Source organism: Cyprinodon tularosa, unplaced genomic scaffold (assembly GCF_016077235.1).
Source record: "Cyprinodon tularosa strain WSP-4 unplaced genomic scaffold, ASM1607723v1 ctg474, whole genome shotgun sequence".
In the NCBI taxonomy this organism is placed as follows: Eukaryota; Metazoa; Chordata; class Actinopteri; order Cyprinodontiformes; family Cyprinodontidae; genus Cyprinodon; species Cyprinodon tularosa.
Genome location: NW_024039201.1, coordinates 273080 through 299586, shown reverse-complemented (window position 1 = coordinate 299586; position 26507 = coordinate 273080). Strand labels below are relative to the sequence as shown.

The window sequence follows — 26507 nt, the reverse complement described above, 5'->3', positions numbered from 1 at the left end:
ATACAGTAATTTTTTCTTAAAATAAGTACATTTTTGGTTGAATTAAGGGGGTAATTGAGACACTTATCCAATGGAACAAGACAATTTACATTTAAAATAAGAAAAAAAGAATTGCATTGTCTTATTTCAAGTCCATATTTTCTAATTATCTTATTTTAAAAGAAAAAATACTCATCTCTTTGGCAGATCATCTTATTTATCTAATTAAATTATGGGTAAATACACTTAATTAAAGAGATTTCTACTCATTACTTGATCGTTTTTGCAGTGCATCATTTGCTGTTTTATGATGGCAAATAATGCAATACCCAAGAAGCTTTAAAATTCTTCAAAAATGTTTGTACAACAACTCTCTGGAGCTGAATCGACTCCTCCGGTTCTGTTGATCTTAGTTGCTCGATGTCTTTGTCACTCTTGACCTGGTTACCTCTAAAGGGGAGAAGGGGTGCGTGTATTGTTCCGATTTGAAACGCTAGGTGTCACAAGGTGCATTTCCATTAACCATCAAATGGTGCAAGAAGTTATAACGAAAAAAAATAGCTAAATGGAAACAATGCAATTTTGGAAAAACTCACGTCCTTTTGTTTTTTTAAAATGTTTCAAAGAGGTGGTTTCACAGTCATACTGCAATCAAACTGCAAAGCAAATACTTTTTCCACATCAAATGTGTCACATGATCTGCAACTGCACCCTACTACAGTGTAAAAAACAAAGCAAACCGGAAGTAGTTGGAGGATGATTGCCCCCACTTGAGCCGTGGCTGAAATATGGATCATATCTCATGAGTTTACATGAGTTTGCTGCACCAGCTCCAAAAGGGAAACCTGAACACCAAGCAAACACTCTGGTTCTCCTCTAGGAGAACAGGCTCTTCCTGGGATAGATGAGATTTTTGGTCTCTGCAGAGAGTTCTGGGTTTCTAAGAAGAAATCATCACAGCAGAAGCTCTAGCCACCTCCACTTAGCTAATGGAAATATTTTCCTTTTCGCTAAGGCTTCTCCCTCAGAAAACCTGCATTCAGCTGTTTGGAACCAGGTTGTTGTTCTAAGATATTATCTATAATTAGATTCATCTTCTGCTCTGTCTTATCTATCAGGATCACCAGGATGCTGGAAATGCTCCACATTCTAGCAAAAAAGGAAAGGAAAGTTCTAAAGGAGCAGGACCATTGACCCATTAATGATCTGTTTAATTAGATCCAGGAGCAGAACCGTCTAGAATTACATCTTTAATTAGAAATGAGGCTCTGATTCATATCAGCATGCCTTTGGACTGCTCTTTTTTAAACGTTATTCTCATCGTGCCAACCGGGTCACATGTTCTCCTCAGACCTCCAACCAATTTTGAGCGAAAATTCAGACATGCCATGAATGCTCCAGTCAAAATCCGACTAAAGCAAACACAGGTTTTAGGTTGACAGGCGTAAACGGTGAGGCAGTAAAGCAGCTCTGAGGTCAGCAGAGGCGGTTCAGTTCAACAGAGTTTACAGCCCTCTGGGACAGATTTGTAACCTGTGAATCAGACAACGTAAATAAACCGAAGCGCTTTGCCTCTGACAGCAGAGATCAGCAGCACTAACAGTGAAGCACTGAGCTTTCTGGAGCTTTAGTGGGATCTTCAGACCTCTGTCAGGGAGGAGGAGGTAGAGGAAATAAGTCCTCTGATCCTGCAGGTCTGTGAATGCAGGCCTGCCTTCTGGGAGTGAGAATGGCGGCCTAGTGGTTAGGGCCTAGGGCTTGGAATCCTGAGGTTGTTAGTTTGAAACCCAATGCCAATCTGGGTCTCTGAGCAAGACCCTTAACGCCAATTGCTCCCTGGGCCATTGCTCCCACCATCATTCTTCTGTCATATCCTCTTCCACCCTGACCTTTCTTCCCTCTCTATGCTCTCTTTCCACATTAAGAGAGCCTATCCTCCTCGTGGGTGCAGCATGTACAGCCCTTCAGAAGAACTCTCAGCAGGTGTTTCTGTCTGACTTAATAATTCTTTCGCTTTAGTTTTGGTCCAGTTTTTATTCCACTGTCTCTTCTGTTCATATAGGTTTATCCTCCTCTCTTTAAAAGGCCTCACCACGTCATTTCAGTCAGCTTTTGATCCAGACCATGACCAGGTCATAACAGCACCTCGATTACTGCCTTTTCAGTCCTATCATAAAACGGGACAGATGGACCCAATATTCAAGGTGAGACAGTCAGTAGGAAAGTTCAAAATGCGTACTAAAATAAAGACAGAAACAGAACTGAAGCGGGCTGCTGTGGATCTACGGACCTGTAGCGACTGCAGGATGGGGGCGGGGCACCGCCCAATAACTGATACTCTGGTTCCCGTGCGTCGAGCATTAAGCTCAGACAGAAACACACAGACGGGCAGAACCCAGCCGGAGTCCAACCGAGGTTCAAGCGAACAGACGGAGACAGACAGGGTCAGTGAGTGAGAGGGAACGGAATCAGGAAAACAGAATAACTAGGAAAACACTGAAACGCTCTCACCACTTGTTATGGAAATAACTCACCTGAAGACAAGGGCTCGACAGTAATCTCCCACTGGAACCGGGACAGGAACCTTGGAAATAAATCTAACCAATAGACCTGACGGACAGGAGACAAACAGAAATCAAACAAACAATGATCTGGCCTCCATAGCTGGAACTGAGCCCAATATAAGGGAGAACGGCAGGTGGATGAGGTGAGTGATAATTAGGACCTTGACAGAGTTAAGCAGGTGAAAGGCATGAGTAATTAAGGTGAGCTATCAGGGCAGATCATGAAACCTTCAGCTGTGGATCAGTTTGGCTTTATGGTTCTGTTGGTGACCCAAGTTAAGCAAAGTAATATTCTCACGGGAGACACTGACCAGCATGGCTGTGAGGAAAGCATGAAGTTCATGTGGGTCGATTTGTTTCTGCCATTATGTCTCTGTAGCACTGCCACAAAGGTACAGCTCTAAACAGCCAGATGCTAGCTGCTCTTTTTTTAGCCCTAAAGTTGTACAGGTCATGGATAGAGGGGATGTCAGCCTGATTTTCTCTGTTCACTTCTGCTTTACTGCATCATAGTCCAACATCTCTACGTTAGTCACATCTGTATGTTCTGCTGACAGATTTATTTTTTTTTTTTTAATGAATATGCTTGGTTTTCTGGTCATTCTCTTTGGCTTCACGCTCTGACTCTGGGTTGAATCTGCATGGATAACCACAACTCAAACATTTCTTTATGTAAAAAGATGGACTTTATTTTGGAAATAGGCTCACAATCCTTCCCAGGTTGATGGCAGCAACCTTTCCTTCTCTGGGATTGTTGCTGATGCCTTTCCAATTTGGCAGAGGAGATTAAATAGTAGCTAGCAGTTATGTTTTCTGCAAACAGAACAAGCAGGCACATATCAGCCGCTCTGTGGCTGAGGTAAAGCAGAATTATCTGATGTAGCTCTGCATTTCACAGATTAAATCAGTCTCAGGAGTTCAAGGGCTGGGAGTGCAGAGAGCTGCGCTGCTCTGTGATTGGCCAGCAGCTGTGAGCCTCTCACTTCTCAAAAAGTGGGTCGAATTGAGAAAGAAAAGCCTCTGTAATGATGTGCGGTGTTTATATAAATGAAAGGAGCATCCAGAGATAAGAAAGCTCCTTCAGAGTGAAATATTCTGCTTAAAGTGATGACTGTAAGTGGATGAGCAGAATCCAGACTGGAGTGGAACTTTAATATCTACAGGGTTTCCTCCCACGTTCTCTTCATGCGGCCATATTTATCGGCTGCCTGAGAAAGTTCATCCTCCTCCATCCTTTGAAAGGATGTCTGATTGCTCAAAGTTATTCTACAAATATTAAATGTGCTGCTAATTACTACATGAAGGCAAAACAGCATCTCACTTTTTTCTTTATTCTAACATGATTCTTGATGTAAAGAATTATAATCATTTCAAATTAGCAGGAACCCACTGTGTAATCAAACAAGTACGGGAAGTTTTAAAAGAGGCAGCCATTTGGTTCTGATCCATGGCCCTTTGGATAACGAAGACCAACTTGATCTTTCAATAAAACCTGCAGAGATGCATGATTATGGTTTGTTTTAACCAGGAAAATCACACTCAGATTAAAAAGAAAACTTTTAAAGGAGTTGTGGACAATAGGAGCCAAAGTTACACATTCTTACAGTAAGATTAGAAAACTGAAATACCAAAGAAATGATGAAAGATGAAAGATTTTGTCCACAGTTTCCTAAATCCAGTTTCCTGCAGCCCCTGCATAGCCTTAGAATTAAAGCATACCAATGTCCCAACCTCCTGGTGGACAAATAAGACTGTCTTACTCCACAGTCCATGATGGGTCAAGGCTTTACAGTTGGTACCAAACCTCAATGACGCATTAAAACAATGTCTGTCTGAAGACATGGAGTTCAAGGGTTCATCTACAGCAGGTCTCCATAACCAGCTCAACACTGAGGTAGCATAGCAGATTGGAACGTCTTTGAAAGTTTTGAAAAGGTTCCAACTAAGGTCTGCAGGACTCCAAAAATCTGTTTTATTCATAAACTCATCACTTAATCAGATGTATTGCATTCCATGTCCAGGTATGACTCCACTGCAGGTGATGGCACCGACACACTTCTTGCTGTCATTTAAGTGTGTTTAAAGATAATTTCCCATACCCAACCCATCAGAACTGCTGTTTAGTTTTCTAACAGGGATTCTCCTAGGGTTTTGAAATAAAAAGGGAAATAAAAAAGGAAATAAAAAGATAGAAAATCTCAACATGATGTCCTGTCCGGACCAACAGTGATGCCGGAAGGGACGATTTAGTTTCTGTTAAACCGCTTCTCCTACAGAACAATATTTCTAGTATGGTTTAGATCACTGAGCACAAAAGTTCAGAGGTCAACTGATTCCACTCTAGGAGCTTGTGGTGATGGTGGAGCTCTCTGCCTGCCGGTTGGAGAAGGTGAAGCTTTGGGTGGAGTCTAACAAAGAGGATGACCTCAGGGATTTCTATCTGGGCTCTAAAGTCATTCATCCACCAGGGACCACAAAGGAGGCCCTGTGGGACACCATCATCACCAAACTTCAGATTTCACCTTCCAGGAACCAGAGGCTAATTCTCCTCAGGATCTGGTTTCTGACCTGTTCTTTGTTTGAAAACGCAAAAATAAAGGATTCTTAAGGTTACTCTGGGTTTAAGACAGGATTTTTTATTTCTTACTTGGGTTTGTAACCATGGTAACCATGAGTTTCTGACACTCACTTCAAAAGTTTAAAGCCTGTTTCTCAATTCACAAGTACGGACTTGTGTCTTCGCCAAGTATGTTCCTTAGAACAATACAGGAAAGTCTGGACTTGGTGAGAACGGGAGCACAAAGTATAAATATTGGTCAATTGAAACAGAAGTGTACTTGTGATGTCACCGCATGCCTGGCTTGTATAGAGCTGCATTTCACCTCCTGATATAAATAGTGTCTAGATAATAATAAATTCTTCCTTTTTTAGTGGGGGAATGATAATGAACAAAGTCAGATAAACACAAATCAAATTAACATTTTGCCAAATAAAACAAAAAAATTGCCATCAGAGCCAGTGGTACTTCACACACGGCTATGCCGAGAGAGGGCTTCTGCAGATGGGCTAAGGTTAGCCCTGGCTGCCGTTACCCTCGGAGGTCCGCTGGTTGCTGCGGTCCTCTCAGCTTCAAAATTTGTTTTTTTAATTACGCAGTAAATTGACCATATAGTGGCGCTTTAAAAGTATAATATTCTTGCCTCAAATGAACTTAAAACATACTTTTATTTAACAACAGCAACAGAAAAGAGAACTTTTAATTTAAGACTGAGATCTGTGAGTGCTCCATTAAAAGCTGCTGCTGCCGCAATGCATGCTGGGACAGCTGTCAATCTCTAGAACGGACAATTGTGCTCTGATGCACTTGGTAAATAGGGAGTGACGAGAACAACATCCGGGGACTTTGTCCGTTCTCGGGTTCTCGGTCTGCTGTTCTTATGAATTAGAACACAAGCATATGAGAACGCACAAGTACACATATTGAGAAACGGCCAAAATGTCTCTGACAACATGGAAAAGCATCCTGCTTATTTTCCTTAAAAAGCGCATATCTTGATAATAGAATCTCTGCAGGACTGATGCAGACGGACCCTAACATGGGCTTCAACATGACAGATTTCCCCTATTTGTAGCCAAAAACCGAGCTGGACCTTTCTTACCACAGATGCATACATATGCATATGCATGCGGTGTGCAGCATTAGCCAGAGCTGTAGAGTGGATGTAGGTCAGAGAACACAGGTTCCTCCATATGTTCAGCTGGCCTCTGAACTGAGCCAAGCTCCTCCTGCTGACCTGCAGCAGCATTCCCTCTGCTGAACCATTACCTTATATCTGCTAAGCATCAACAAAACCATGAAATTTTTGTTTTTTTAACAGAACTCTTGCTGTCTCTGTATCGGACACATACAGTAATCCGTTTTTTTATGTTCATCTGCTTCTGAACAAAAGTACAACTTTATTCCGATGTTCCAATCTGCTCTTCTTTATTATGGCGCTCCACCTCTCTTGCCTTCTGTTTCCAGGAGTATATAATATCTGTTTTTTTCAGTGAACCCACACAGAATGTCCTCCCTGGTGTGGTTTTGGCTCATTATTGTTGGGTTATAATGTTCTTAGCCTCCTAATTCCACCAGCTTAGACCTTGATCAGCATCGGTAGCAGGTGGCTGCGAGGACAGGAGTGGGTGGTCAGAAAATGTCGGTCAGAGAGGATTCCACAAATGAGACATTATCCAGACAGTCCATCACATAGGGCTATCAAATCTTGTTGGAGCAGCTGTAATTGTTTCTGGGCTGGTTGGTCAAATCTGAGCTTGTGTTTTTGACCTTCTCCTCTCATTCTCTTTCTTTAAGACAGCAGACTGTGTGACTCACATTAGAGCTCAGCTCAGCTTAAAAAGATAAACGATCCACTTGACCTGTGATGGAGTTGGAAGCTCCATCTCCAGCCTGAAAACTCCCTCTGTCCTATCAGGAGGATCTCTGTGTCTGCTGCTGCCTCTCCCATTCTCTGTCGTCCTCATCGATGCTCTGTGAGATTAGAATCGCTTAGAGAGTCCCTCCCGAAATAAAAATGCTTTTGCTGCTTTTTCACACACATAGAAACACAAATAGTTATTCTCCATCCATCCAATTCAATTCAGTTTATTTATATAGCGCCAATTCACAACACGTCATCTCAAGGCAATTTACAGTTCACCAGATCATAAAGTCAAATTGATTCAAAGTTTTCTATCTAAGGAAAATCATCTGATTGCATCGCCTCATTTACTCGAAGGCAATCCCTCACACTGCCTGGCTGTGTTTTTCTTGGACCGGGCCGCCATTTACAGTTGCATTTTGTATCTCTGCTGCTTTTTCTACGTCTCCTTGAACCCCAGTCGGCCTCGGCAGATGGCCGCTCACACTGAGCCTGGTTCTGCTGGAGGTTTCTTCCTGTTAAAATGGAGTTTTTCCTCTCCACTGTCGCTACAAGCATGCTTAGTGTGAGAGATTGCATTCAACTGGTTTTCCTTAGATATAAAACTTTGAATCAATTTGACTGTATGATCTGGTTGAACTGTAAAGTGCCTTGAGATGACTTGTGTTGTGAATTGGCGCTATATAAACAAATTGAATTGAATTACAGATGTTTTTGTCCCACTGAACACCTTAGTTTGAACATGAAAACAGGATAACCTGATAAAATAAAAAAAACAAAACAATTCCATCCAACCTGACCCTTTTCTGGAAAATAACTCCCAGTAAAAATATGACAAAAAAAAAAGAGGAAATCTGTAGGGAGTGAATACTTCAACTCGGCTCTGTCTATTTCATGATATCATTAAAGCAACCAAAAATCATCAGCATTAAATGCTCTGACTATGTGCGCTGGCTTAATTGTTCTTCTGTTGCTTGACATTCATCATTTTAAACCAGCTTTTACTCTCCTTACTAATACAGGATTTAAAATGGATTAGAAGCAAAGAACCTCATGGATGAGGTGGAAATCTGAAAAGTAAATAAAGCACAGTGTAGGAATCTGCTGCTGCTCAGCGATGAATGTTTCCTCAATAAAAGCTAAAAACAGAATAATCCTTGAGTCTCTAACTGATGATGTGACTTTGATCAGACCATTTCCTCATAATGATGGTCTGAATGTGGCGGTATGAGTGGATATGAGTCAGACCTGGGAGGGTTCTGAATAACTAAACCACAGTAAAATGATATAAACATGATTTTAATGTGAGCACTTTCTTTTTAACATAGTGAGTGGTCTTCAGCCCACCCCACAGCCTCCAGTGTCTCCTCTCAATAGGCAGCATACATCAGAGTCTGACAGCATGGCCATAACGCATAAAGACAGTCGGGCTGCACTCAGAAAGCCACGCAGGGAAGCCCATTATGGGCCTCTTTATGCATTCATATCAGACCCGTACCGGCGCTCGATTGGGTTCAGCGGGCCACAGCTCTGGGTGCAGGGCCAATATACACAGAGCATAAAACATTAATGGAGCGTCTGAGCCAGCTGTGGGTCTCTGCTGTAGGTGAGGGTCCAAAACCCGCAGGAAGATAAAAAAATAGACCCGACATCTGCTCACAGAACCAGTCCACATGTTATTCTGTGTCTGATCTGGTTCTTTCTCTGTTCAAAGCATTCCCAAGCTGCTTTTCTGTGTCTGGTGTTGGAAGCAACAATAACTGAGGCTTTTAAACTAACTCACTGTCTCATAAGAATATTAACTCTCTCATGACTAAGAGGCTTTGTCCAGCTGCTAAACCTCTGCTTTCTGCTCCCCAGCTCTACATTCAGACCACCACGCTCACCATCTCCATGAACCTGAGCGCCTCTGTCGCCCTCGGCCTGCTCTACATGCCCAAAGTCTACATCATCATCTTCCACCCTGAGCTCAACGTGCAGAAGAGGAAACGATCCTTCAAGGCTGTGGTCACCGCCGCCACCATGTCGACCCGGCTCTCCCACAAGGCCAGTGACCGGCCCAACGGAGAGGCCAAAACAGAGCTGTGTGAGAACGTGGAGCCCAGCAGTGAGTATTGACAGAACACAGAAGTCAAATGTCATCTCCTTAGAACTCATGTAGAAACTTATTGAAGGTTCTAAATGAAGAATACAGAAGGTTCCTGGTGAAACCATACTGCCTACGCTGCCAATACTCCGACCACAGGATCATTAAAGGGTTACTTTGTTAGGTTTAGTGCCATCTATTGGCAACAACATAAACTACAACCATAAGAGAAGAAATGTTCTTTGGTTGCTGGTTAAACTATCCTTCCATTAACAGAACCAAGTGCAATAATCATAGGTTTTGTCCAGCAGTGTACACAGGGACTGTCTCCAATAGGGCTACAACTAACAATTATTTTGCAAAACAATTAATATTTACACTTTTTTTCAATTAATAATCAGATATCCAAAGGTTCCTTAAAGAAGATTAATCCTGATTGATCGAATTAATTGTTTCAGCCCTAGCCTCCAGTACTTCATAGAGACACACAGAATGGACAACCACACACATTCACACCAGAGGGAAATTTAAAGAGACCAGTTAACCCAAATGTCTTGTTTTGGGGGAAGCTGAAGTAGAGCTAAACCGAGCATGCAACAGGAAGATGATGCTTACTCCATCTCGAAAGATCTCGACCAGGATGTTGTTTTCTGGCTGTGTTAGCAGAGGTGCAACCCAGCGGCCCTGTGATAAAAATTGATTCTTATGATTAATTTAATGTTCCTTTAAATCTTTGTGTTGTTTCTGGACATTAAAGGTAAAGGAAGTAGAGGGATTGTTTTTATTCACTGACTTCTTACAGACATTATGTGCTTTAACCAAAACCCCAAATGTTCCAGCATCGATTTCATCAACATTTTTTCTGCAGAACATCTCTAGTTTTAAAGTTTTGACTTCAAGCTGAGAGCAAAAACACATTCCTGGGCTTTTTTGGAAACATTAAGTTTATTAAAACAGAGAAAGAAGCAGGCTGTATGATTAAGGTGGAATAAGCGGGGCTGGGTGGGGTGCTCATGTTGATTTATTAGAGCTGGGTGAGTTGCTGGTCCGGACCAGCAAGTGACCAGAACACCTGCAAGGCGAGCTGATCAGGCGGAGATGGTAATTATTGATTAATATTATTGATCTGGTCCAAAGTCAAAGCAAATTCCAGCATTTCTGCCTGGGAAAACCTTGTTCTGATTGGTTGGGTTACAAACCTCCTAGAGCTGCTGGAGAAGAGCTATCTACAAGCAAAAGGGAAGTGTGTACAGAATGAACCGCTTTAAATACCTGCTCTATCATCACCTGACAGCGATTAAAAAGAAAACCAGCACATTTAAAGTAGCCAAATATATTACAGGCTCCTTTGGATCCCCACATTGTTTATCATTCATCAAGTCAGTTATGCATTTTAACAGAAAAGGTTTTTGCTTAATGAACTCGTAACATATGATACATCTACTGCTACTATTGAGACATAGTAAGTGCAAAACCTGCCTGCCTCTTTCATATTTTCTGTGCTGATTTCAAACATAAATCTTTGGTTGTTTAAAGTTGCACTATTCAATAGAAAATGAGCCATAGTAACTCATATCCAATGTACCATCAATTAATTTACTTTTTTATGCTTCTGAACATGTGTAAATTATTGCTATTTAAATTAAACCAATCAATCAAGGTTACAATTTTATTTAATAGAAAACACAGATATATCATTTGATGTGTGCAATTTTATTAACTGAATTTATAATATAAGAACAGGACAAAAGACGAGGTTCTAAGAAACGTCAAGGATGATTACCTTTTATAAGAGGCTTTGTTGGGTTTGTTTTAGCTTCTTTTTGGCTTCTGATTTGATAGTTTTCAAATTACAAAATCATTTAATGAATGAATGAAGGAATGAAGGAATGAATGAATGAATGAACAAACAAATTAATTAATTAAAGACTTTATGTTAAACAGACTACTAAAAAAGCAGTAAAGAATCAAATCAACAAAAAAAATACAAATTCCATATGCAAATATTATAATTAATGTGATATAATTGTCATGTAATGTATAATTTATTGCTTTGTCTGAAAACAAGAAAAATTTGTTTAATTATTCCCCTTCTCCTTCATCTAATCCATAACACCAGCAATATTCCAGATTCCTGTTTAACATACTAGTCCATACTGCTTCAAAAATCCATCAGCTGAGCAAATAAATAACTTTTTGTACATATAAACATATACACATTTATTCTTTATTCATGCTATTATTACTCAAAGCTCACAGAACATTGCAAAAAAATATGCATACACCATACAGCAGAGGTTACCAAGCTTTTTAATATAAATATATTTTTATTGTTTCTTTTCAATTCTATTTTTTTAGATGTCATTTTGAAATCTCTATAAATGCTTAAATGCTCGATATGATTAATATGATCAAATAGTGTATAAATTATTGAAAACAGAATGAAGTAAAACTCCAGATGTGGTTGTTCTGTTGTGTTCTGTTTTAAGGAGACCCTAATGGTCCTTAAGGGCCCTCTGAGGGCCCCTTGGTGCCCTACGGGCATCGTGTTGGATACCTCTGCATTACAGTATCTAGAGTACCCACTGATATCGTTTTAGGAAAACCAGTTTGAACCTTTTCCTATTCAGTCTCCTGCTTAGACACAGATTTAATTCAGCACCATTTATTGAAATGCATGTAAGATTTAAAAATTTAGATTGTCTCAGGAATTATACCCTCCCTCTCTCAACAAACAGGTTTTGTATGCTGTCTGGTATCTGTTATTTCTAGTTTTATGCATTAGTTAAGAGGTTTAAACAAATCAGAGAATATAAGCAAGGGATGAATGAATATTGGATTAATGTGGTCATGACTGCCAGCCTGATGAATTATCCTGACAGCGTTCTTCTGCAGCGTGCATAGTAGTTTGAGGGATGTCCTGTAGGGGTTATATCAGACACAACAGCTCAGATATGGTTAAATCAGTTATCAGGAAAAAATGTGAAATGCTTTATAGTTCAGAAAATTTTCTGCTTCTCTGGGAATTACAATGCATCTAAATAATTTAATCTGGACATGTTTAATGTGAAGCTTCTAGCAGATCTTATAGTCGATAATTCGCATAAGAATTTGATTTCATCTACATATTACACCTCTACTATGGAGGACTGACTCTGCAATATATAAAATAAATACAGAAATAAATAAATGCTCAATAAATAAATAAGCATAGAATTAGTTGCCACCAAAAATACAATAAACAAATAAATCTAAGTAGAAATTTAATTATACTGTTTTTTTTCTTTTATAATCTTCAACTTTATTTTTTAATTACTTATATTTTTAAGTATTTATTTATGTGCATGCTATAATATTTTTGTCTGTTCTATTCTTCCTTTGTATTTTTCTACCCTAGTTATTTCTTCGCCGCTATTCATTTCTGCCTGTGGTTTTTACATTTCTGTCTGCATTTCTGCCTCATTATGCAAATGAGGAGGGGACTCAACTGCTGCCCATTGGTTGGTTAGCATTTTACTGCATCCGTCGAATCTACATGCCACCGGCCACGGTCACAACAAAGATGGGCAGTTACGATGAAGTTATCAGTAAGCTGAGGCATTCCGCAACTGTTTTTGAAAACAATGTAATGTTAGAAGTATTGACTTTATTATTTTTCGTTTGGACGCTCTGACTGAACGTGTGTTTCAGTTAGCGGCACACATGGACACAGATGTAGACAATGTAGTGTTTCAGAATTTGGAGGAAGCAATGTCCATGCATGATGACTGATAATCACTCATTTTACATACTGTTGTCAGCTACCTGAATAGTTCTTTATTCACTCTAGAACGACCCCTACACTAGAATAATGGAATTACCTTGATAATAAACTGTGATCAATTCTGTCAAATGCTTTCTTTAAATAAAAAAAAAAAAAAATGACATTGTTAGCTTTCCTGTAACAGTTGTCATCAACCACAAACACTAATATAATTTATAAATAATTAACTTATTGTGTTGCTTTATGAGGTTTATAACTTCTGGTTCTACTAATATTATCTATTAATGTGGTACTGTGAACGTCATCCTACTGTTTCTGGGGATTTTTTAAGATAGCGGCTAAAACTGCACTGTATTTCTAAACTCTTCAGTAGTTTAACACCTTAATATTAAATAATGCAGAGATTAAATATATCTTCTTATTTTTATGTATGAATGTTTCTTCTAAACGAGGCATAAATATTTCCATATTGGAACCTGTTGTTCTGTAATTTTCCTTTTTTTTCATCCAGATTTTAATCATCATGCGTTCAACTATGCATTTTATTACCTGTGCCTGTTTATTGGGATTTTAATGAATTGACCTGAACCTCTTTTTAGCTTTCATGTCATTGCAGGAACAAGTTTTATTTGTGATGAGAGGAGAAGCCTTTGGGTTTGCAGGATGGATCCATCTGTGTGCATTTGAACCGTTTACAGTCTGAAAACATCACATGTCTCATTAATAGGAAATAAGAAAGAGATCAGTCAGTAGTTCATTCCTTCTCTTTGCCCAAGTTTACCAAGCAGAAGCGCTTGAAGGGAAATTAGGTAGAAGGAACCCAGATAAAAATGGTCACGTTGCCTCACAGCTGCAGGTTTTCAAGTCAACAAATTCTGTGTTATTCCCCTGATGGACTAATGTCTTTGTTTATTGGACGTAAGAGAGAATGAATCTTCTGCTTGTGCCTTGTCGTCTGACCTTGGTCCATTTCCTCCTGGAAGTGTGATGAGGAGGAGGCGTGTGTGGAGCGAATGTTAAATATCCATCCTGGTGTGCTTTATCGCCGCCTTACTAACTGACTCATAACTTTTACATGAGGAGAAGCTTGTAGGGCTGTTGGAGTGGCAGATTTACAGATTTTCTGTGGTGCTCTAACTGCACGTCTGACCCGCTCAACCTCAGACTTTACTGCAGGCATCATAAAGCCTGCAGCTGAAGGTCCCTCATCCCACCAACTCCTAAAGTGGGGAGGTGTTCATGGAACGTTCACAGGACATGTTAAAAGGGAGGGGAACTCACAATTCATAAAAGTGAGACCACAACTAAACATCACATAAGAGACCAGAAGATAAAAAATATGCTCCTGCTTCAGAGCTGGACCTGAAAGCTTTTAGCTCCAACAATAAATGCAAGTCCATTCAGTGAGCTGCAACTGGAACTTTCATTCCTTTATGATGAAGATTCAGATTTTTCCTAAATGTCTCTTTTCTGACCCTAAGAGTTGGTTGCAGGCTCACAATTTTACAAACAGACAACCAACCTTTTAAACACATTCTGCATATTTACAACAGTTTGAAGGTAAAGTCCCATATCTCCAGTTCCAACTATACAGCTGTTAATCTGAGGTAAAGTTGCAGCAAAAAGGGCTGAGAAGCATGCCCACATCATGATGCTACCACCACCATACCTAACAAGCAGCCCTGTGTTCTTGGGTTTCAAACCTCAAGATAAAACCATCAGTCATCCATCTTGTTTTTTGCAACATTTACACTAGTCTTCTAAAACAGATAACACATCACACTCGCATGGTTCCTTGCCTCCAGTCGGCAGTCCAAAATGCTACAGCTGTCAAGGCGGGAATCACACAAACAAAAATAGCGTGGCCATAACATTCAGGAACTTTTGTTTGTTTATATTAGTGATATTTCATTGTTTCAAGAATGTCAGCAAAAAAGGCATTCTTCTTGGTCTCTGCATCATCCCGGGTTGCACCATGTTCTTTTGATGCCATATATTGGTAATAAGCTGAGAAGTTTGTGTTGTGAACAGGTGAAGAGATCTCTGAATTGCAAAGCCAGACACCCCGGAAAAAAAAACAGCAAAATGAGTCAACTGACTTTAAATAGGAGAGGACGCGGTCTGCTCATGCACTCTTTGTTATCAAAGAACCGAGCCACAACTGAACTGTGCAGAGCCCTACTGTTGTGCTAGTACTAGATTTAGCGAGGTTCGGTTGTGTCTTGCATGGTCCAGTTTAGTTGTGTTCCATTTACACTCAGCAGTTATCTTGGTTACCATGCTCGGGCTGTTATCGGCATGGTTTCAAAAGGCTAGTGTAAATGGTGTATTTGTGTCCCTGTGATTCAAGTGAAGTGTACTTGTGCTCTGAGAAGGTTGCAAGTATCCGGTTTGATCCTCACAGCCTCCACTCTGGGTCCCTGGACAAGTCACTTAACCCCACACTGCTCCCCAGGCACTGCACAGTGGCAGCCCACTGCTTTCTAAGGGGATGGGATAAATGCAGAGGTAAATTTCTCCAGAGTGAGATCAATAAAGTTCAGTTGTTATTATTACTTCCAAGGTACGTCTTTTATTACATGTCCTGCACATGTAATAAAAGATATATGATTTCCGCATTAAACTCAATGTCCCCTTGCGCAAATATTTGTGTGTAGATTACAGGCAGAAGTCAAGCTGTTTTAGGAACCATTAAAGTGATCCATTTGCACAGTATTTGCTGTAAGCTGCACAGGAACCTGTTTGTAAGCCCTAGTGGGTCAGTTGGAAGGATCTCAGGAAGCACTCATTAGTGCTTCTAGGATGCAACAGTCTCTGAAGGAGCTCTGCTACAGTTTCATGCACGGGATGGGAGATGCATCCTTTTGTCTTCCGTCACCTGCACTGTGTCCGGGATACATTCTAAAATAAAGCTTGCCCTCCTAATGAGCTTCGTCTTAGCTGCAGTTAAGCTGGTGTTCCAGCATACCACACCATAAAAGATGGCTGATAGTCATACAAGGTCTCCAGGACCTAATATTTATTTGTCTATTTTGGTGTGCTGTGTCCTGTTCCTGTCTGTTGGACTTTTTACTTCTTTTACCAGCCCTTTCCATGTCCTGTCATGTCCTCTAAGGAGCTAGAGAGTCACCTGTCAGACACTCCTTTCTCTTCTCCTTTCTCTTCTTTTGAAACCTGGTCTCCTTCAGTCACTGCACTTCAGATTTCTCATTCCTTCTTCTTTCTCTGTCTGCATCCTCTCTGCTGCTACAGCTGATTCACCAACAACAAATTGCTCTTCTTTAGCAGCTCTTCAAAGGCCAAATCTCTCTGATTCTCCCTTCATGAAGCCTCTCAGCCTCTCTCTAGAAACTGATCCCTCCTACAACAAAGGCTTAGAGCACATTTCAAAGGCTGCCTCCTCCAGCCAGCCTGATTCACGGGCCTGGATGCGCAGCAGAAAGCTGTCAGTCAGGTTGCATCTCTGTTTGTTTAATTGCACAGTGTTGATTTAGCATGCAGTGAGACACTACCGTGTTCTCTCTCCCTTTGGTTTCAGCCGTCTGACCCATTTCAGAGCCAGTCTAATTAATTTAGAACTTTAAAAGAGAAATGTATACTTTTCTAAATCACTATAGTGAGGTATATACTGACAAATGTAACACTATAGTGTTGTCAGTCCTGCTTTTGACGCTTTGTACCTTGTACCTTTGTTTCCCAGCACTGCAACCTCCAGGGGGAGATCTTTGACCTTTCCTCCTAGCTTCATCCTAGAGAAGCCCATGTTCATCTTTGTGATGGTGGAACAGGAACAAACATGTTGGTGTTAAGATGGAGTCTAATACAGTAGTTGCTCCGTAAGATGCTAATCTTAGTGGAAATGTTTTCCATCCCTCACTGCTCTTCTTATAATGGAAAAAATCCTTTGGTCGATGACCAGCGTGGCGTTCTCGAAGAACCCAGTCCAGGTAGACTGGGTCCTTGGAGGATGCAGCCTCTAAAATTGAACACAACTATAATGTGCGTGGATTCTTAATTTACAATGAAGTACAAATGAAAATAATCTTTTTGTTAGTTTAATTTTAAAGATTAGATGGTTTGGTTAAAAAATTTCTGTGTTTCTGGATTGTTGGAGCCTTTTATTGTGCATGGGCTACGTGATTGGTATTTTGAATCAGAATGGGAGGTTTTATGTAATTTATTTCAAATGAGTTCCATGACTGATTTGTAAATGCTTAGAATATTTCCATTTTTCCTGTCTTTCACAACCATGGCTTCCTTTACCCCTGTTTCAGACCATCTCTCCCCTCTGTCCAAAATAGGTACACTCTGATCTTCAAAGTGTGTCCTTTGTTCTTGCAGTGCAAGTGTCCAGCTGAATCTCGCCCACAGCTACTGGCTCCTGTGGTTTGGTTTCTCCCAATATAGGAGGCTGTACAGTCCTCACTGCTCACTGCTCTGGGTCACATGAGCAGCGCCGCTCAGCTTAGGTTTGGGTTTTTTTTCTTTGGGATGAACCTGTTTTTGCCTGATTTTTTTGGGTTGTGTTTTGAGAAAATCCTCTAGTTTCTCAAAGATTCCTGAGTCATGGAATTACAATGTTTTTGTGTCTCTGTTTTGTTAAAACATTTTGTTAACATGGGATTTGTTTCTCACTGGATAAATGTTCTGAGCCTAAAGGTTTGATTTTTCTAACAGTTTCAGAGTGAGATGCTGCTGCCGCTGCTGTTGCAGTAAAACATCCAGTTAATTAGAGACTTCATTCTCCCCTGTAGTAACTGGATCAGCTCCCCATGTTTAAATCTAACAGAATCTGAGGTCAATTTAGCTTGTAGCTGGAGGAGTCATAAGCATAAAAGCGGAGAAGCTCTCAAACATGTAACACAGTTTGCATGCTGCTTAATCCTGCTGTTCCACCTCAGTGAGGTCATTTCTTCTGCTGTTGGGCTGGTTCTGCTGTGGCTCAGTTCAAGACCTAAAAGAAACATCAAACATCCTTTATTAGCCGTTAAAATCATACTGCTTGGAGCAACAGGGAAGATTCACAGGAACCAAATCATGTTGTTACAGAATCTTTCCTGCTGGGCTGAACAGCAAACCTCAGAAGCAGGTGAATTATGGGGTGGATTAACCAGTTAGTATGAATAAACCATAAAACCCATGTTAAAAAGGCAATAATAGTACTAGTAATTAAGTCATTTACACACTAATGATAGAAAACAGTGTAAATACAAAACATTTTCTTCAATACACTGACATTAATCCTCTATGGCTCCATGAAAACACAGACACAACTGCTGGAAGCGATATTAGAAATAAAAATAGTTTAAAAAAAAATAAATTACCAGGTTTGAGGACCCAAATGCAGAGGCTGAGAAGCAGGGGTGAGTTCTTGCAGTTTTTTTTTCAATGAATTAACACAGGTAACAGAGGCAGGAATCCAAAAGTCCAACATGAAATGTAAAACGAGGAGAGACGAAGTAAGATGAGGAACCAGCACTGAGGAACTGCACAAGGAGAGTATTTATGGTAGGCTGAACAAAGAGAGGACTAACGAGCAGATTGGGAGCAGGTGTGAAGAGAGCAGTCTAGGAAGGAGCTAGGGAATAGGAGACCAACACAAGAGGCCAACAAAGGGGAACAAATAAAAACCGAAGAACTCATATATATAGAGGAAATACAACTAAATAGGAATTAAACCAATAAAACTAGAAAACATGGAGCAAAGTTAAACATAACAGAACCAAGACCGTGACAATAGAATGCTGAAATAATGCATTGAAACAAATTCTAAATCAATCAATTAAACCAATGCATGATTTAGTTTCCGGATTTAGCTTCCTAATGTGGATTTAGCTTCACAATTGGTAATAATTAGCATTAATTCGATTTACAAAAATCTGTTTCTTTGCTGGTATTCTTCCAGAAATGTACTACTTTTCCTTTTTAAGCTAAAGCTTTTGCAGAAAGGATCTTATGGACCCTACAGAGGTTTTAGTCAAAAGAATCCATCAGGAGTGCAAAACGATCATTTTAAGATATATTTAGGAGAGAATGTACACCTGACTACGTCATATGTGCAGTAACTTTCTCAAGATTATAAATCTACTTTTGAATGTGCTGGAGTTTTTGTGGTGCAACATCTAATGTTTTTTTAGAGGAAATGTTTACATGCCGTATGACTTATAGCAATAAAAAGATTGAAAATATTGTTGTTTTTTAAACAAGCTAGCAACATAAATTCATTTATTGAAGGGATACAGTGGGTATGCCGAGCAGTCTGTGGCTAAGGGTCTTGCTCAGGGACCCAGAGTAGCAGTCTGTGGGAGTGTGTGGAACTTGAACTCCCATCCTCTGGGATCCAGGCACAATATTCTAACCACTAGGCCGCACCACATCATTGTTTCATACAGTTTTGTCTATCGAGTGAAATTCCCCTGCCAGATTATATTTCAGCTATACCAATGCAAGGCACTTTACAGAGACAATTCAACCGGATCATCCAGTCAGATTGGTTCAAAGTTTCTATCCAAGGAAAACCAGCTGATTGCATCGACTCATTGACTCCAAAGCAATTCCTCACAACAAGCTTGTACTCTACCAGTGAGGCTTAGCATGCTAACTGCTGGCTGAATCATTTTATCTGTACTGCAGGTGTTTCTATGGGTCACACTGACGTTTTATATATGCATGCTTTATCTGATCTTCTACCGTTGAGTGTTTCTGTAAATATGGCTAATTTCACAGCAGTTGAGAAAACAAATGACAACTATTTGACTTTTCTAATATGATAGAAAAACATCACAATAAATATAAGACTTTGATAGATGTGCTGCTGCAGACTTAACCCTTTAGTGCCAGGTGTATCATATTTGGTACATGAGATATGGATTTCCAGGTTTAAAGGATTAAATTAGCCAGAGAGCCAACGACAAGTCTTACACCAAACTGTACGAATGTGCAACATTTCAGTGAATCATTTTTATTATTTGAAAATACGCTATATGTCTTTAATCACTATTCTAAACAAAACAGGATTATTGTTAAACCTGCATTGAAACATTTTGTGGTTTAGCAACATTCTGCTGCTGGTGAAGCTTCTAAAATGTGGTGTGAAGCTGAGTAACCTAGAGAGGGATAATTGTTTAAACTTGAAAAAGCTACTAATTCCGGTTTTAGTAACGCCCTTCATTAAATTATTAGAAACATAAGACAGATTCTGTTGCTAGAGAACTTCAGGGTAATGACTGTTTTAAATCTTGAATCTGTCAAAGATATGAATGATGCTAAAACATCACTGCCATCCAACAAAGGAGTACAACTCCCAGAAAATATTGCAGACTTTTGGCACAGACATTACTGTGAATTATTTGATAGTGAAAAGTGAGAGCATTGTGATCAAACATGTTGATATGACCTATAGTGTGTTAGTCTATTCACTGAAGTGAATGCAGCCACCTTGAAGCTTGAAAATAACAAAGCCTGTGGGCTAAACTGCATTAAAAAAACTGTTTAGAACTGTAAATTTACAGTCATATGTTTATATTACTTTTTTAACTATTTTTCAAGGCTTCACTTTTAAATAAGATGAAACTGTCCAGAGAGCTGTTCCAAACGAAATTTCTTTTTATTTTACACTGGTGTAAACAAAATGTCAAATAAAATCTGTCTAATGTCTAAAAAAAAAAAAAAAAAGAGCAGACCATCTAAAATGTGCATGCTTTGGATTATGTCTACTGCTGTTCATATGCTTTACAGGTTTTTAAACCCTGAGCTCTTTGTTAATTTTCTGTTGTTCTGGTTTTTTGTCAGGAAGGATAAGGCAGGTAAATTTAACAGCTTGTAATCTACAGACTCATAGTACTTGCTATTACTCTTTTGAAGTCTTATATAATAGTCTAATATATCATACATAAGACTGAAAATCTATGTTCTAACAAGTGAATCTCAGTATGGCTTTATAGAGAGGAATGAGACTGATACATGCATGTATTCATTAAAAGAAAGAGTTTGAAAAATCTTAGTTTTAATTATTCTGTTTTTCTGTGCTTTATTGATGCCACAAAGGCATTTGACAGAGTAAATCATGCAAAGTTATTTAAAAAATGATCAATAGACATTTTTCCAAATATTTGGTGCATATTTTTGTTATGCAAATTAGGTTATGCATATAAAGTGGGACAGTGCACTTCTGAGCCCTTTCATGTCAGCAATGGTGCAGGACAAGGAGGAATTCTTTCTCCGGCTCGTTTTAATGTATATATTGATGAACTGTCCTTAAAGTTAAAGCTTGTAAAGTAGGCTGTGACTCTGTAAGAAAAATTGTCAACCCTTTTATGTATCTGGTGATAATCTAATCATACAGTGCGGTATTAAAACAACTGGTGAAAATTAGCTCTGTGTTTGGAAAATAACATGATTTTATGTATATAAACATAACATATGATACACCCAATATGAGAACAGTGAGAGAAAAATAGATATCCTGTATTTCTTTAGATAGATATCCTACATACACACATAATATATATATATATATATATATATATATATATATATATATATATATATATATATATATATATATATATATATATATATATATATATATATATATATATATATATATATATATATATATATATACAAGGGGCGTTCAATAAGTAATGCCCCTGACCCACTTCCAGATGTGATCGACCTGAAATTTTGCATGTGAAATTATTTGAATTTCTATAGATTAAATAGCAAATCCCAGCTCTGAACTAATTATGGTTTTTGATTTTCAGGTTTTCAAACTGAGTCTTGTCTGTGTTTTTGCATTTGAAAGAATGGAAGAAAAGGAAAGGAAGGAAGGAAAGGAAGGAAAAATTCAGCTGGATCAGACATCTGGAAGCGTGTCAGGGGCATTACTTATTGAACGCCCCTCGTATACATATATATATATATATATAAATATAAAAACTGTTTTCTCACCCCTCGTGGGGTGGTATGTGTCATCCTCAAGCTTGGGTCCTCTACCAGAGGCCTGAGAGTTTGAGGGTTCTGCGCAGTATCTTAGCTGTTCCTAGGACTGCGCTCTTCTGGACAGAGACCTCTGATGTTTTACCTGGAATCTGCTGTAGCCACTCTCCCAGTTTGGGGGTCACAGCCCCCAGTGCTCCAATTACCACTGGCACCACTGCTGCTCTTACTTTCCACATCTTTTCTAGCTCCTCCTTCAGTCCTTGGTATTTCTCAAGCTTCTCGTGTTCTTTCTTCTTGATGTTGCTGTCGCTTGGGATTGCCACATCTATCACTACTGCCTTCTTCTGCTGTTTGTCGATCAACACGATGTCTGGTTAGTTAGCCATCACCTGTTTGTCAGTCTGAATCTTGAAGTCCCATAGGATCTTAGCTCGGTCATTCTCAACTACCTTAGGAGGTGTCTTCCATTTTGACCTTGGGACTTCCAGCCCATATTCATGGGCTTATACATATATATATATATATATATATATATATATATATATATATATATATATATATATATATATATATATATATATATATATATAAATATAATGTAATTAGGCCAAATAAAAGCTTGAGACTAAATTGGATTTTACGTGTTTCTAATCGAGATCTGGTTTTAATAACAGACCATACATCCAACAAGAAAACCTTGACAACAAAGCTCATCTTTTTTTTCACTGCTTTTTTTTTTTTTTGTCATTACACTGTCACAAGAACAGAGCAACGAAATCAACCCTCTGCATTTAACCCATCCCCTTGTGGAACACTGGGCTGCCATTGTATGATACCTGGGGAGCAATGTGGGGTTAAGGGTCTTTGCTCAGGGACCTAGAGTGTGTGTCTGTGGGAATGGGGCTTGAACTCAGCACCTCTGGATTCCAAGCTCTAGACCCTAACCACTAGGCCACCTGTTTTTCTTTTTTATAAAAATGTCATCTGTTAAAGAGCCATTATGGAGTTTTACTGTGGTAAAAGCAACTTCTAAACCAAAGTACTTTCAGGGAAAATAGGCTACGAGCGTATAGAGGCTTCAGTCCTGAAATACTGAGGTACCAGTCTGCTCCTCAAACAAAAAAGGCTCTTTCAAAGATATTTTTAAGTTCAACCTGACATAATGTCTCTAAATAAATATAAATTTAATTTTTAATAATTTTAGCTACTTGTATTTTGTCTGAATTGCTGCTTTGTAACAAGTAAAGGTGAAACATATTTGGAGATGATGTAGAGGAAACAGTGATCTGACCTTCATCTAGGAGTTCAGGATAAATGACACCTCAGCCTTCCACCTCCAGCTGTATCATCATGCAGTGTTGGTTCTCATTGGTTCTCTCCTCTTTCACTCACAGGTCCAGCAGCAAAGACCAAGTACGTGAGCTACAACGACGTTGTGATCTAAGTCCATTCCTCCATCTGAACGGGCGCTGCAGAGATGTCAGCTCTCCTGGCCTGATCCTTTTTGGCCCAGGGGAGAGAGGGTTACCGTTTTTTGTTCTCATGTGTTCCACCAGAGATGTGGAGGATCTTCAGCCTGGTGGGATTTTTCCTCTGAGTGTGAACTCATGGAGTGGAGATGAAATGTGATGGTTTTTTAATGGGATCAGCCGAGGATAGAAGCTGAACCCCTGGAGATCCAAACTGCTCCTGTTTCTTAACTCTGGACCTGAAAGTTCCTCAGCCTCCCTGTTGATCCATCCGTTCTTTAAGGCTTCCATTTGGTCCATTCTATGGTACTTTTCTTTCTGGTGCTGAGATAATTCTCACGTCACTGATGGATCCACCCTCCTTCCTGGTTTCACACATTTTTTTTCCTTTCTTTGTGTATTATTGAAGCCATACTGTGATTCACACCTGGAGCGCTGTGCTCATGCTGCCACCTGGAGGCTAAAACGTGTGTAAAGTTCTGAAGGCAGAGCCGGCCTGTTGGGTTCTGAATGACCTGAGAGGCACCATGAACACACCACCTGCCCTCCCTCCGTTTGCATATTCCAGCCTTCACAGCTTCATGTAATTATTGATGGTGCATGTTTTATTTGGTCCGCAGGGTCGTGCTCGTGCTCTAACTTTGGGAACAAAACATCCCAGAAAACTTTGCAGGGTTCTGGGAGGACGAGATCCGAGATGTGAGAGGAAGTAGCAGCTGTGATGTGACCTTGGATCCACTGCCGTAACAGTGCTGTTCTTTATGTGTGCGTCCGGTTTTCCAGCTTCTGTTCTGCAGTGTTTCATGATGTTTCATGATGTTCCATGATGTTCCCTCCTCCATGCCTGTCTCCGTCTGTGGCTTTTTGTGTTTATCTGTGACGGATCACAGAGGTGACGATGTCTGTGGAAAGCTATCAATGTGCCTGTTCTGCATGTTCAGTCAGATCTAACTGATCTCAGGAGACCAGAAACCGCTTTTAATTTAGAGAAACATGGAGGTTAAGGTGAAACCTCTGTGGTTTGAACTCTCTGAGAGGCTCGGTGTGGATATGAGAGCCGAGGTCTGTACTACGCAGAAGGATCAGCATCTCTTTACGATGACCGCTGGTTCGTCTCTGGGTTTTATGTCATTGGGCCGTAAATGCTCCTCGTCTGAAGACCAGCACAATGGATCCGACCAGTTCAATGGGTTAAGTTTATTGTTCTTTTGTTGATGTTGGTACCAAATGTTTGCATGATCCACTGAAGCTCTGCCTTCTTTACTGTCTTGGTGTTTCCATTCCACCCTGGAGAAAGGCGGGTGGGGGTTGTATCAGAAAAGACCTGAGCTTTGTGACCGGGAGCATTATCCTGTTAGACGTATAGGACACTGTGGTCCTAAAGAGATGCACCTTAAGACCATCACCAACCACTGCAGGAAGACCCAGATAGGTTATCACTATAGAGCTCCTCCATCATTGGAGCGGTTTGCTTCCTCAATGACCAGATTCTTAAATCTTAAAACCTCCTCGTTCCACTTAATAAGGTGCAGTAATTTGATCATAGACTCTTACCAGGCACAATTTAATATATTTAGATGATTATGGTTTTACTTCTTACAGGTCTGGTCAGTTTGTTGTTGGGTCTTCTTTTACCATCTTGGTACATTTTTACATGAACTCCCTCACTTTCAGACGATAAAAAAAACAAAAAAAAAACAGGATGATTTGGTGCAAAGCTCACATAGACTGAATCTTTGAGGTTAGTTAAACCAGAAAAACCCAAGACGACGTGGACATGCTTATCCTGCTCCATGGTACAAACCCCTGACTGTCTCCATTTTGTTTGTACCTTTGTTGTTTTCTGATTCTAAAATATTGACTCTAATCACCTGATTGGTAGACCTCTATCAGCTGGTTTCTGGTCCATTTATCTTTCCAGAAGGAAAGATAAATTATTTTAAAGCTTTTATTGAAAGGTTTATGGTCACAGGATGTTCCATTTGAACATATCGACTTCCCTGGTAAGTTGTGGGTATCTGATGATACAGAGCTTTTGTAAACAGGACGTCCTTTGGTCCACTCATCCCTGAATAACCCGGTGATATCATGGACTGCTGATGTGGAGATTGTCAATGCATGCCTGATATGTTCGATGTTGAAACTGAATCAGAAAAAAAAGATGAAAATAATGAAATTGTCACAGCACAGCTGATTCCACACGTCTGCTCTGAAACGTAATGTTCTTTTCCTTGGTTCATGTTCTTTTACTGTTGGTTCCTCTGATCGTTTCTGCAGAATACGGCTTTGATTGGTTTCTTATTTTCCTGGAGAAGTTCTGGGACACAGAAAAAGATGAGTATATATATTTAAAAAAGGAAGCATGTATGTTTTCTACTGTTTGTACTTGGTATTTTCCTGTTGCCCTTGCTGCTTCTGTGCCAATGTTGTGGGAGAGATTTACATTTGGCCACTCATGCAACTATTCTGTGGTGTTGTCTAAGAATGTATTAACATGAAATAAAAACATTTGTTATTTTTTTTACATGTTTCCAAGAATGCCTTTCAGTACATATCTTAAAACCTCCTCCCTGCAGCTTCGCCTTCTTTCAGCCGAACATGAACATTCAGTCTAATTTCTTTGGCCCAAACTGAGATTTCTAAAGAGAAATGGAATTTATGAGCTGCTATCAAACTCAGAATGACTCCATTCCGGTCCCAGAGAGGCCCGTTTTTCATTGGACACAATCAATAGTGGAAAATCTACAGCACGGATGAACAAACACTCACCTGGCTCAGAAGCTGCTGCAAAACTTCCCACATTGTGATACGTTGTTAAAACAGGAGAAGAAGAAGAAAGCTAAGAGGGGCCATCTTTGGCCAACAACTTTAATAATCCCCAAATACAATAAAATCACAGCAAATTAATCCAAAAAAGGTGTAAAAGTATTAAAATTGATCCTGGAAGGGAGTAAATATTGCATGTAAACCTGTCTGCTAGAACACTGTGCTTCCACTGGTGTGTGCAGAAAATGCATCATTAGGCATTTATGGATAAGAATTCCTCTGTGGCTTCAAAACCTCAGTTTGTTGGAGGGGAAACAAGCAATGGTCTGCAGGGCTGTAGGCAGAGAGACCAAGACCTCCACTGACCACTACTGACCACTTTCAAAGACCACATTAATGAGTGTTTGTCTGGGAAACCAGAACCAAGGCGGGATCGACTGCTCAGTGCAGCGTTCTGGTTTGAGTATAGAAATATCTCTGCCTTCATTTAAATTTGGCTCTCAGCCTCATTCAGTG

The 26507-nt window shown here is 39.8% G+C and overlaps 1 protein-coding gene across 1 annotated transcript in view; it reads left to right on the top strand.

Moving 5' to 3' along the window:
- The window catches only part of LOC119794301 (metabotropic glutamate receptor 7), a 195090-nt gene extending 169341 nt beyond the window's left edge, over positions 1 to 25749 (top strand). The window contains exons 9-10 of the mRNA XM_038301790.1: positions 8825 to 9071; positions 23151 to 25749. Coding sequence (XP_038157718.1) covers positions 8825 to 9071; positions 23151 to 23200 — 297 coding nt within the window. The 3' untranslated portion in view covers positions 23201 to 25749. The remainder of the gene's footprint in view (positions 1 to 8824; positions 9072 to 23150) is intronic.
- Positions 25750 to 26507: the final 758 nt, after the last annotated feature.